Raw genomic sequence first — 13465 nt, 5'->3', positions numbered from 1 at the left:
TGCAGGAAAAACAGAAGAATTACCTCCAAGCGGTCCTTATTTTGTTCTATAGTCAGACTAGTGAATTACCCCACCCACTGGTCATTTATGAAATTCATGAGGTGTTGTGCCTCAGTTTCCCCTCTTGTACAACAGACCAGGTTTGCAATAGTTTCTCTGCTGTACCAAGCTTTAAGTTTATTCTCAGGTAATAGCTCAGAGACAGCTTCAGATTTTTGCTCTGTACACACACACACCCAAAAAGGCAGTAAAACATTTGTTTTCATGGTTGCCCATGGATTTTTTTACTCCAAAAAATTCCAGTGGAATACAGCAGACCTCTGTCATACTTTGTCCCAAAAAAACCCCAAAACATTTCACATAAGTATCCAAAGTACCCTCCATTAAAACTTCAGAAAAACAAAAGTGTGGAAAGGCAGGTGGAGAGGAGGGGGAAGAGGTGGAAAGAAATCAATTAAGCCTGTCAAGTCAGTTTAAAGTACAGGCTACCAGCAGCAAATTAAGTAAGCTGAGAGAAAGAAGAAAGAAAGGAAGAAAAGGATATAGTTAGCTCTGAACCAAGAGTAGGCTCCCTGAGTTGAAACAGTTGGGAACCCATACCTCCAGGTTCTCATCCTGGCTCTGGGAGAAGAGTGGGGGTTGTTACCTGCTCCTGCAAACCCTGCCATTTTTCACTTTGAAACTTTTTTTTCCCTCCTCTTCCCCAGGACCAAGTCCCAGCTCCTGTCTTTAAAGGTGGTCTGTTAACTCTGCTTCTGATTCTAAACCCTGTTGTGCCAAATCATCTTTAACCACCCCTAACTAATTTACAATCCTTCAGCAACCCTTGCTGAAACAGCATCAAACTTGAAAGATTACTGGCAGCTTCCCATAATGCTGCCCTTACTTCAAACCACTCACAAGTGAACTGAAGTGCCTCCTTTCCCTGGAAGGCATTCAGTTCCAATGGGCAGGGACCTTCTTCCACTACCCATATACCAAAGGAGGGTGGGCTCCTCAGCCACCCCCCATCCCTCTGGGTCCCCTAACACTTCCTCCATTTCCTTTTTAATCTCATCCCAGGCTGACCCCCGCACTTGGTATGGGCCCTGGTTCTTCCTTATCCATTTATCAAAAAATCCTTTACCCTGGCTTGCAAGAAACCGCAACTACCATCACGAGAGTTTGCTATACCCCCTCCAAGCAGCTGCGTGGACTGTTGGGGAGGGGGACTTACAGGCTGCCACTCACCTATCTGATGCAATGCATCCGAATCACGGCACCAAGATGTTAGAGGGCTTATTCCTTCACCTGCTCACTTCCCTGGTCCTTCTCACATGAACAGAGAGCAACAATACCCGAAGTCCAAAGGTGCAAACAATTAGATGTGATCTAGCTATGTTATCTCACAACAGAGATTCATATTTGACTTTCAAAACTTAGAAGGGACCATTATGATCATCTCATCTGATTTCCTGAATAACACAGATTTCACACAGTAATTCCTACATCAAGCCCATAGTTTTGGTTGAACTAAAGGGTATCTTTTAGAAAGAGAACCAGGACAGATAGTTCCAATTTTTTCTCTGGACCCAACTCCCACAGGATCACAAAACCACCTGAAGCCTCTTTCTATTCCACTTGAAAGTGAGCTTCTTAAATCTGCCTTCAGTCGCATAAGCTCACAACGTCATAAAATAAAACTGCAAATAAATCCCTACTACCCTCCATAAGAATCCATATGCACTTTTTCCCCAGGGGGAAGGATGGAGAACGACCCACATGTGATGAAAGAAAATCATGTCACTTCCTGCATCTCTATACGATGCTCTGATGCCACAGAGACGGGCATAGTATCAGAATTTGTAGGGCAGAAAGAGATTAGGGGCCTCTTGTCACTGTCTTATCGTGTGTGTGTGCGTGCTCATTCAGATACCTGTAAATAACCTCCCATTTATCCCCCTGGATTTCAGAAGAAAGTCTGGAGTCTGGATTGGGGGTTAGGGCCCTCTCTGGAGTTAGGAATATTTTGTTGCTGGGTTTCTCATTGTTACTACACCCCTGATAGAACATTCACTTTCGGTGCAGTGCCCATCCTGGAGCTGGCGATACCTGAGAAGTGACACTTTAACATTATTACTTTTTGGTGATTCAGTCTCCATATCTCTCCCTGCTGGTCCCCATGGAGCCACCCAACAGACCTCATGAGAGAAACATCAGCCCTGGAACAGATCTTCAAAAAAGGTTTAATAAGAAAAAGCAAAAATTCACAATGAAGAAATGTTAGGAACAAAAAAGCAGGGAAGTTCTGATCAATGTGAAATTAGAGGGGAAATCACAGCCCCTGTCTCAGTCACACTTATTTCTTGCATTTAAACAAAACTGAAATAAAAAAGCTGATTGAAGTAATTCCCAGGCAGGGATTTTCTCCGATGCCCCCATGGGTCAATGAGCATTTGGGACAGGAAGAGTCTAACCATACAGCAACTACATCCTCACAGGATTTTTGATCTGAACTCAGTCATTCTTATATTGATGTCCCAGAGATGCCATCACCAACGTCATCATAACCCGGGTCACGAGGAGGTGGGGACAGGACATCACTCTCAGCCCCAGAGGCCCCTTCACTTCTTAGTGAGTGCAGACGCCATCCTGAAAATAGCAAGGAGGTCACATTACAGCCAATGTATTCATTCTCCACCCACGTGCACTCAGATAACGGATGGGCAACATACAGTATGGGCTGTGAATCAGCCCCTGCCCCCAGTTCCTCTGAGTGGGCATCTGACAAGTTTAATCCATTATCTATCTCTGTTCTTCAAAGAAAACATGTGGGAGCAGATTCTCTCTGTTCTGATGTAATCCACACACCTTCTGGGTGTGGTGTTCTATCCCAGCTAGTGGCACCAAGAACACTTAGAGAGAGAGTTAAATGAGTATGCTCTACAGCCTTAGCTACCAGCCAGTTGGCTTTTAGCTCATGCCGTAGAGGCTCATGCACTAACCTCCAGAGGGCCCAGGTTCGATCCTACCTACTGAAAATGGCGTTCTGTCGGCGTTACACTGAGAGCTCCATGGTGCAGAAGTGTAGGGATGGCAGTGAGCTGGTGACAGCTCCCTGATAGGCCACTAGGGGCTGCTGTAACTCCTGACAGCTAATATAGTCCCTAAGGGACCACATGCCAGCAGAGACCTGGTGGCTGGAGCAGGGTGGGGACCTTAGCGCATGGGACTTGCCTGGACATCACAGATCTCACCTGCCCACACAATGCTCATTCGCACGTTATTCCCAGCAAGACCAAAGAAATGCACATTTCATCCCAACTCAGTTTCCCCTGAGGTGCAAAGTGAGCGCTCAGCCCTGGGCCCCAGCTCTGATCCTATGCTAACAGGGACATTTACATATTGAAAAGAGTGATTTCAAACCTGATGCCAGGCCACTAACTAACCGCACTCGAGGGACCTGCCCTTCCCATTACCATGCAGGGCACTGACACCTGGTTTGGGGAAAGGCACTTTGGCCCCGATCCTGCCAATGGACCCGTGTAAATTTGATGATTTGGACAATCCCACTGAAGTCAGCGAGACTATTCATGTGAGTAGAGTGACAAATGGGATCTAGTATTTGTAGGATCAGGGACCTTAATAGGAAATCTCTCTTTCTTGGTTTAAGTCCATTTAACTCTGTTTAGTAGAGGTCAGGGTGGGGATATAGCTGGTAGTTTACCAATAACTATATATTAGTGCAGTGACAGTGACCTCTAGTGGCCAGTAAAGGCTCTTCCAGGTGAGTTGTCCTCACTCCACTCACCTGTCTCTGAATCCCTGTTCCTGACGCTTTCCCCATGGGCTCCAGTGACTTCCTGGGCACTAGGTCCAGAACCAGGGTCATCTTCAAGGTCCGAAATTTCTCTGGCATCATCATAACTGTTCCCTGGGTCATCTCCAGGCAGGGCAGGGACCTCTGAAATAAAGATGGGAATTAATGGTAATGAGAAGCGGCTTTCCACTGAATAGAGAAATAAACTACATGCCAGGTGTGGCGAAAGAGGGAGTTATGTGTATTATTTCTTATGAATGCCACATACATCTCTGTTTAGCTGTTTGATATTATCCTGCCAGACTGCACAGAGAAAATCAAAGGAGGCTATTGGTGGGGAAGCAAACAGGAAACACAAAAATAACAAAGGGCACCTTAAGGGCACAATGAGGGGAGCTGTTAATTGTGGAATGCCTCTCCCTGGCTTCAGCCTGGCTAGTCTGGGCTAATTCTTCCCAGCCCTGAGCTCAGAATCAAAAGGCAGACTAGGGAATGAAGGGGGTGGAGCAGCAATAGCTAAGGGCTTCCAGGAGTCGGATTCATCACTGCTCACCTCGACTGTCTGGAGTCTGGGGAACGTTGCTCAAGGCAGGCTCCTCCATGTTATCGTAATCCCACCGAGACCCCCCTGGGGAAGCTCCCTCTGGAACAACAAACACCACACTCAGCTTTCCCTGAACATACCCATTTCCCCAGTAGGTTTTAGTTCCCCATTAAAGGCCTGTTGTCTTGGAGTTTGGGCTGTTCTGTTCATCATAGAGTCTGTAGGGGAAGTCACAGGGTGACCCAGGGGAAAAGGGAGAGTCATGGACATTCTGTGAAACAATAATTGTGCCACCTTTATTGCCTCAAAAATAACTAGGGCCCAGCCCTGCCCCACAGCGTCCAATAGCAACTTTGTCATGCCCTTCAATGAGATCAGGATCTAGGCTGGTATTTAGGGTTACCATATTTCAATACTGCAAAAAGAGGACACTCCACGGGGCCATGGCCCTGCCCCAACTCCGCCCCTGGCCCCGCCCCAACTCCACTCCTTCCCCGGCCCTGGCCCCACCCCAACTCCGCCCCTTCCCCAAAGTCCCTGCCTCAACTCCGCCCCCTCCCCTGAGCACCCCGCATTCTCCCTCCCGCCCCCCGGCTGCTGCTGTGCTGGGGAAGTTGCTTCGGCCCCCGCTGTGGTGGAGAGTGGCGGGAGCCGGGAAAGTTGGAGCCCGGGGAGGAGGCGGTCCCCTTACCATGCCTCCCTATTTTCCCGGACATGTCCGGCTTTTTGGAAATTCCTCCCGTACGGGGATTTGAGGACCAAAAAGCCGGACATGTCCCGGAAAATCCGGATGTATGGTAACCCTACCCCAGAGCCACCTCCCGCCCGCCTGCTGGACCCCCAGGCCTCACCCCAGAGCCGCCTTCCAACCGCCCGCCGGACCCCCCAGGCCTCACCCCAGAGCTGCCTCCCGCCCGCTCGACCCCCCCAGGCCTCACCCCAGAGCCGCCTTCCACCCACCCACCAGACCCCCCCCAGGCCTCACCCCAGAGCCGCCTCCCGCCTGCCCGCCAGACCCCCCCAGGCCTCACCCCAGAGCCATCTGCTCTCCACAGGGCCCATCCTCTGCCTTCTCCTGCCTCAGTGCCCCCTCGCCTGAGAGCCTGCCCTCCACAGCCCCCCCACTCTCCACAGCCCCTGCCTCAGAGCCCCCACCCCCTCCCATAGCCCCCACCTTCCATAGCGCCCCCCCACCTTCCACAACACCCCCACCTCAGTCCTCCCCTTCACCTCCCTCCATAACCCCTACCCTTCATTTCCCCACCTCCTCCCATAGCCCACCCTCTCCACAGCCCCCCACTCTCCACAGCCCCTGCCTCAGAGCCCCCCACCCCCTCCCATAGCCCCCTACTCTCAAAATCCCCCCCACCTCAGAGCCCCCCACCCTCACCTCCTTCAGGGGAGCCTCCACCCCACTCCCAACTGGACCCGGCGAGGCTGCGGCAGCACAGGCTGCGGGAGGCGCAGCAGTGCAGGCCTTTCCCGGGTGGGGGAGCTTGGGCTCCCAGGAGCCACCGCCGTGCACCGAGAAACTTTCCCCTGTGCCAGAACCCGCCCCCGGGCAGCAGCTCCACCGGCGGGGAGGCAGCCCCGGCTGCACGGACCGTTGGCGGGGGGGCTCCTTTCACGGCCTGGACGAAGGCGGGAGCCTGAGGCTCTGCCAGAGCCGTGGGGGATGCTCAGAGGAGGGAGAAGCGGCCGCGGGTCCCCTGCACCAGCAGCTGGCTGCAGAGACGCCACCGCTCCTAGCCGTGGGGCGCAGAGTTGCAGCAGCACAGGGGGCTTGCAATCCACAGGCTGAGCGAGCTGACACCCCAAGAGGAGAGGGGGCAGTGGGTAGGGTTATAATACGTCCATATTTTCCGGACGTTTTTATATATTTAAAAAATCCTCCTGGATGGCAATTAACAACTAAAAAGCCGGACATGTCCGGGGAAATACGGACGTATGGTAACCCTACTGGTATTGAGCTAACCCTGGACCAGTTGGGAGACAGTAGCTGCCACACCAGAGCTGACCATTGTGAATTCAACTGAACTCTATAAAGATATGGTTTAAAGTCCTTACTTTATATGGACTGGATCGTGAATTGGACAGGGGCAAAAATCAGGAGGCAGGGGCTAAGATCATGGGGCATAGATCAGGGGTTGTATAGTGACACGTGTCAACTGTGGAAGACAGATTCTTTCATACTGTGTGAATATTTCTCTGTCCAGTTCCCTGCAGCTCCTCCCCTGGGGGAGAGCACCATCAACCACACACAGAAAGGGTCACGATTTGTTCCTGTTTCCATCAAGAATTGGACAGAAATCTTTTATGTGTCTCTGTATCCATCCACACCCTTGTTACCTTGTTCTGATCCAGGATCATTTTCCCCCTCGCTGTCCCCAGTGTAATACTGCAGCTTCGTCACTGAATCATCTAAATAGGAAACCGGAGAGATGGTAAATGGGATGTTATCACAGTGAGAGCAGCGAATGCATCCAGGTCCTGGAGCAAGATTTATGGTCTCAGTATATTGCTCTTTGAAGAGAAGATGCTGAATTCACAGTGACTGAGTGGTGAGAGGCTGACACAGATTTTCCAAGATAAATATCCATTTTTTTTGTGGTAAATGTGGCTTTGGAGTGGATAAAATCAGACTGTGAAGATGCTGGGAACAGCCATATTGACCTCATAAGGTGAGGCAGGGACTGAATGAACCTTTAACCATGGGATCCCCTCCTGTGTGCTTCATTCAAATCCTTCTCATGAACTGGGGAGCCTGTTTTGAGTCACACTCAGGGTGTAAGAATCTGTTTAGAGAGGAATGTTTATCTTCTCCTCCTGAATGTTGCTACTTCATGGCCTGATCCAGAAGAAAATTACAGCTGAGGCTGCTGGTCCAGACCTCCTCAGCCACGGACATGACTCTCATTTTGTTATGCAAGATACTCCCCCTCCCCTGCCTTTTTGCCAGATTAAGTCACACCCCTCCCAGGATCAGAGTTTGTGACCAACTCCGATGATTAGTAGAGAGGAGAATGTGGATCTCAGAAGTAGCCTCAGGGAGACACATTGACCATGCTCAGAGTGCCCCACAATGTGCTAAACTGAGAGCAGCATCTTCCCAACTGATTGACATTGAGTCAAAAGGACGTGAACAGTCACTTTCCTGACCCATAACTAATTACCCCCTAAGACTGCAGGATGTACAGATCGGAGTCTGCTAGGGAGGAAACTCATTAATCTCAGTCCAGTAACTGACTGGTCTCTTCACAGACCCAGCATCTGCAGCCAACCAGGACTCACAGACTTGAAGGCTGCAGAGATTTAGCTCTACCTCAGAGCTTTAGAATGCAGAGTGCATTAGAGATTTTCTCCCTGTTAGGAATGACACACACAGACCTGAGCGATCAAACATTTCCTGCTTCTTTCTCATCAGGTTATAATCGATCTCCTCGTACACGGCCTCAGAGAAAGGGTCCAAGGATCTTCTGGAGCCTAAAAACAAAAGGCAGGGTTTGCACAGGGTCAGAGAAGCTAGGGATGGGAAACCTTATGAGATCATCCAGCCCATCCCCCTGGGCCCAGTGCAGGACCGGTCCCTACAGCACATTCCCACTGCTCTGACCAGTTTAGATTTCAGTGCTCCAGGTGACGGGGACCACGTCCCTCTCCTGTTTGTTCTATTGGCTATTTCACTGTCATTAAATTTATCTTGATATTCAACCTTAATGGTTCCTTCATAAATTTATTCTATTACTCCTAGTAGCACCCAAAATCATTCTTCTCCTATCCTGGTGCTCACACCTATGTGTAAAATAGTACTTGTATATGTACTGCCTAGAGACTGTGTGGGGAATAATTAGCTAATATTTGTGCAGTGCTTTAAAAATGGAAAGTACTATCTGTGGTGGTACCCCCCATAAGGCTTTATGGAATATGCTTATGAATAACTAGAATATGTTTTATGCTACATATGCTATGTAACATATCTATGTAAAGGTTATGATCTACTGAATACATTCCTCCTATTTGTATGCATGTATCATTTTTGTACTTGAAGTTAAGAATATTGGCTGTATACTTGCTTGATTTCTAAGCAGCCTTAGTAAAGCATTTGGTCAACTTCTTTAGAAAGGAATTTGCAAAGTTAAGTGTCCAATCAAGAAGCACTTAAGGAACAATGGATCTTGGAATCCTCCAATCCACATAAGAAGTCTACTTGAGGACGTTCAAGGTAGCATGTGAACCATGGCTGCTACCTATAGTTCTGAGTCATGCATGGACATGTGGCTCCAAAACTCCATCTTGGAGCTGGACTTTGCATAGGAGAGAAGAGGGGGTCTCCACGCACAAGAGAAAGTCTATTTAAACCCCTGGAAGACCCCCCTCCATTTGGTCTTCAGCTGGCTAAAGAGACAGCCTCTCCACCCCCAAGGATACCTGAAAGGAACTGGAACAAAGGACAGTAACTACAGGGGGTATGAGTAATTGCTGTTGATTGTTCTTTCTGAGGTACACTGTATGCTCCAGCATTTTATCTTGAATTTATTTGTACTGGGTCTCCATTCAAATATCCCTCTGTCAAGTTCTTCCACTTTTCTCATTAGGCCCATCCTGGCTGCCACACTGAGGTGGAAAATACTGTTGGTCTGAATGAGAAGTTTTTGTCTTTGAAAGATATTTCTGTGGCGAACTGTCCCAGGTAATTCAGAATGCCTCCAGGGCTAGTCAGAGCTGTGTCAGGTGACTTCAGTTCTGGGCGGGGTTGAAGGTGATTGTAAGGCCCTTCTGAGATGATTCTTACATCTGCTCCTAAGTCAATTTTAAAGTCAATAGTGTTTCTCTGAATGATCAGTTTCACTCTCCGGGCAGGCTCTGTATCATCACACATGAAAGATCCCCAAAACAATGGCTCCTGATTATCTGTAATATGAATCAATTCCCTGACTGCGTTTATGTGGCAAACAACTGCAAAATGTCCATGTTTTATGCATTTAATATAGTCTGAGTGTTTGACTGGAATATGTACCTCTTAGCCAGGAGTTCTCTCTCTTTACCTCATAAGTTTTATGGTATTAACTTGTTTCACTCATGCTGCGTTAGTTAACACCTTCTAAGCTAGTTTCTTGTTCAAGTTTGGCAAGTTGCTCTGGGTTTTGCTGTCTCATCAGCTCAGATTGCTTTGCCATTTGAACAGTAGTGTGTAGGGTGAAGTCTGTTTTTAACTGTAGCTGCTGTGAAGGATTTTTATCAGTTAACCCAATAACCAGCCTCTCTCTGATATTTTCATGTTTGCTGTTCCAGAATCAGAGTTTTCAGCCACGGCACACAGAGCTCTTATAAATTATTCAACATTTCCCCCTAGTCCTTGAATTCTCTGATGAAAACATTCCCTTTCATAAACCACATTTCTCTGAGGGTACAGTAGAAAGAATTACGAACACGTTGGAATGGAGGTTGTTCATAACTCTGAAATGTTCATAACTCGGAACAAAATGTTACGGTTGTTCTTTCAAAAGTTTACAACTGAACATTGACTTAATACAGCTTTGAAACTTTACTGTGCAGAAGAGAAATGCTGCTTTTAACCATCTTAATTTAAATTGAAACAAACACAGAAACAGTCGCTTTACCTTGTCAAATCATTTTTTTAATCTTTCCCTTTACTTGTTTTAGTCATTTACATTTAAGACAGTATTGTACTGTATTTGCTTTTTTTTTTTTTTTGTCTCTTGTGCCGCCTGGTTGTGTACTTCCAGTTCCAAATGAGGTGTGTGGTTCACTGGTCAGTTCTGTAACTTTGAGCTTCTAGTGTATAAAGTATGCATCAAACATAGCCAGAACCCTTCCATAGTTATCTTTGTGACTGTCCTCAGGAAAATCAAAGTATTTAAAGAAATGTTCTGTTTCCTTCCAAATAGCATGAACTAAACACCATACATCAGTTTCCTTATGGAGTTTTATAGCAATTTGAAATCTTGCAAAATGCTGCTTCTAGTCTGTCAATTGTGAAGGTCTGTCAAAGCTGAAGTTCTCTGGGGCAACGAAGAGGGAGATGTTGATGAAACCCTGCAACCGGTGTTGCTTTTTTTCCTGTCTACAACCTTCATTGCTCCTCCTTCCCTCTGCAACTTCTGTTGCTCTCTTCCCTCTGTTTTTCTGCTCCTCTGGCACTGCTTAACTTTGGGCTCCATGTCACATACACCTTGTACATGGTAGGTGGCAGGGCTGCTATTAGCAGGTCAGGCTTCTGTACCAGATATGGACTGGCTACAGACCTGCCTTCCCAGAGAGATACTCACCAGATGTGTTCACAATAAGATCCCTTAATGCTCTGCCAGGCATGGCTGAGGTTAGCTAAAATAAATTGTTACATGAAACGCCACTTCGTGGCCGAATAGTATAATACAATTTAACCTTCCATTACACTGACAACACCCCACCCCCCTTAGGCACAGCTCCCCCTGCTATTTCAGAGGCATTTCACATAGTGACAACAATCAACACCCACCTCTGCGCTGTGCCCTGGCACTTTGTACCTGTGCACCCAGGATGATTAAGACCAGGCAGAGCAGGGCCCCGAGGATAATGCAGACGACCATGGGCACTGTGACTCTCCCACTGTCAGTCAGAGGGCGGCGTGGGGGAGCTGGATGGAAATGAACATGTGACAGGAAGAGATTATTCTGTGAGAGTCACGCGGGGTGGAGGGAGGGGGCAGGGAGCTTCCCAATCACTTATTGGATGGCCTAGGACAGCAGGTAATGGGCTGGGACATAGTCTGTGCGCCATGGGGGCAGGTCACAGGCTGCTGTTTAAATCATGGGCCTGCCCTGTCAGCTGGAGCCAGCAGACAGGAATCATCAGGCTCAGCAGGGCCTGCAGCTCCCACCCAGGTGTCATTCACCCCTAGATTTCACAGGCCATGTGTAAGGGGACTGTTGGCCCCTTACTAAAACTCAGTGGGGTTTTTCCGTTGGCCGTCTCCCAGTACCAGAAGGAGGGGGAAGGTTCGATGGGAAATCAGGACCCTGAGGCTGACGGTCCCCAGAAATAATGGGGAGAGGCCAGTGCTCCAGGTCAGCCTGACTGACAGGGTGGGCAGGCTAATCAGGGAGTCAGGAGGCTGGGGAGGTGGGGGGGGGGCGGATCCTGTCCTTCCTGTGAGCTGGAGTTGCCTGGAACAGAGTGGGGCTGAGCTATTGAGAGAGCAGGGGCTGGAGCTAAGCTAAGGGAGCAGAGCCGCGCCAGCCAGAGAGAACCAGAGAAGCAGACCAGGCGGAGCAGGTCAGTGCTGGGAGCAGAGTCACAGAAGCAGCCCACAGGGGAGACCTGTGCTAGGAGCAGAGCTGTAGGAACCAGAGCCAGAGGGGCCAGAAAAAAGCAGCCCAGGGAGATGGAGGCAGAGCAGCAGCACCACTGCTGCTGAGACAGAGTGGTGGAGCTGGGGCTGGAGCAGTCTGAAGCTGGGTGCTGTGAGCAGCTGGGGAGAGCGAGGGGGGCCCTGGGCAGCAGGCCCAGTGCTGGGAGATTCCCCCAGCCAAGAGGCCTTGTAGGTCAGACTTGGAGAGGGATCGTAACCCCCAACGGGGAGGGGGCGATGCTGGGAAGAAGGGTCCTGCCACCTAGAGCCTGAAGGCAGGGCTGGCTCCAAGTTTTTTGCCGCCCCAAGCAAAAAAATTTTCCCGTGCCCCCCCGGCCCCTCCCCAACTCCGCCACTTCCACACCCCAGTCCAACCCCTTCCCCAAATCCCCAGGCCCGCCTCCTTCCCTGGGTGTGCCGCATTTCCCCTCCTACACCTCCCGCCCAGGCAAGCCTGGGAGGGAGGGGGAGAAGCGGAGCAGTGGCGTGCTCGGGGGAGGAGGTGAAGGTGAGCTGGGGGGGGGAGCGGTTCCTCTGCCCCCCCCCCCAGGGTTACTTCCTGCGGCCCTCCCAGCGCCCCCCACCGCTGCAGCTCACCTCCGCTCCGCCTGCTCCCCTGAGCGTGCCTCCGCCGCTCCGCTTCTCCCCCCTCCCTCCCAGGCTTGCCGCAAAACAGCTGATTCTCATGGCAAGCCTGGGAGGGAGGGGGGAGAAGCGGAGCGGCAGCGGCGCGCTCGGGTTGGAGAAGCGGAGTGGCGGCGGCGTGCTCGGGGAACAGGCGGCAGTGGAGCGGAGGTGAGCTGAGGGGGAGCGGTTCCTCTGCCCCCTCCCCCAGCGTTACTTCCTGCAGTCCTCCCTGTGCCCCTCACCGCCGCAACTCACCTCCCCTCAGGGCCGGCTCCCAGCTTTTTGCACCCCAAGCAAAAAAAAAAAAAAAGGGCCGGAGTGACGCCCCATGGAAAGTGCCGCCCCAAGCACATACTTGGAGCGCTGGTGCCTAGAGCTGGCCCTGCCTGAAGGCATGTGGCCAGCACCGGAGCAAGTCAAGTGTCTTACCCCCAGCATCCCTGCAGCACAGCCAGGGCCTGAGAAGGAGGCTTGGGACTTGTGATGAACAGACTGAACTTCCCTTATATTCCAGAGACGCTGGTTGTGATGTCCCCGTGCCACACAGCGGGGTGACATGTTTTCCTTTAACCTTTCCCATTTTTCCGTTTTTTTTTTTTCAATTGATTGCTGTTTAATAAATTGTATTTGCTTTGAACTTCATGTAATGATCAGTGGGTCAGGGAAACATCCAGTGCAGAGAAAGCCCCTTGAGGTGGGGACACCTTAACCCCTGCCCTAAGTGACCACAACCTCCACCCCGATATAATGCGAACCAATATAACACAAATTCGGATATAACGCGGTAAAGCAGTGCTCCAGGGGCGGGAGGGGCTGCGCACTCCGGTGGATTAAAGCAAGTTCGATATAACGTGGTTTCACCTATAACGCAGTAAGATTTTTTGGCTCTCGAGGACAGCATTATATCGGGGTAGAGGTGTAGTTCTGAAAATTTAGCAGGAGGAAGCTTGATTATTGGTGAAAACTGTCAGTTTAGGGGAGGGCAGGATGCCACCAGCTTTCCTTTCTGACCCTCATCACCATAGTTTTGTGTGTTTTTTAAAGGACCAATTGTTGGTCCTTGGTTGTGTAGCTGATCTTCACCTCAGTTATCACCCTCTTTCAAACAGCCCATTTTGGGGAGATTAATGAGAATTCATTTTGA

At 49.9% G+C, this 13465-nt stretch overlaps 1 protein-coding gene across 1 annotated transcript; it reads right to left on the bottom strand.

Annotated features, from left to right (window-relative positions):
* Positions 1-255: 255 nt before the first annotated feature.
* LOC103307114 (antigen WC1.1-like) lies at positions 256-11039 on the bottom strand. Its single transcript, XM_042847538.2, has 6 exons — positions 10843-11039; positions 7731-7826; positions 6693-6764; positions 4353-4442; positions 3791-3943; positions 256-2631 (listed from the first exon to the last, which is right to left on the bottom strand). Exons 1-6 carry the CDS (start codon positions 10931-10933, stop codon positions 2507-2509), a joined length of 627 nt encoding a protein of 208 aa, XP_042703472.2. The 5' UTR covers positions 10934-11039; the 3' UTR covers positions 256-2506.
* Between the last annotated feature and the right edge of the window lie 2426 nt (positions 11040-13465).

The sequence above is a fragment of the Chrysemys picta genome, chromosome 1 (assembly GCF_011386835.1).
Source record: "Chrysemys picta bellii isolate R12L10 chromosome 1, ASM1138683v2, whole genome shotgun sequence".
In the NCBI taxonomy this organism is placed as follows: domain Eukaryota; kingdom Metazoa; phylum Chordata; order Testudines; family Emydidae; genus Chrysemys; species Chrysemys picta.
The sequence above is the reverse complement of the archived record's forward strand: the minus strand, read 5'-3'. Positions and strand labels throughout refer to the sequence as shown.

Bases quoted from the DNA above. Each gene is read 5' to 3' on its own strand.
- LOC103307114 (XM_042847538.2), bottom strand. From the start codon at position 10,933: ATGGTCGTCTGCATTATCCTCGGGGCCCTGCTCTGCCTGGTCTTAATC. The intron at 7,827-10,842 runs GTGGGTGTTGAT...TTTTGTTTTTAG, and splicing joins TGCCAGGGCACAGCGCAGAG to GCTCCAGAAGATCCTTGGAC. The intron at 4,443-6,692 runs GTAACAAGGGTG...TTGTTGTTCCAG, and splicing joins TGATCCTGGATCAGAACAAG to AGGGAGCTTCCCCAGGGGGG.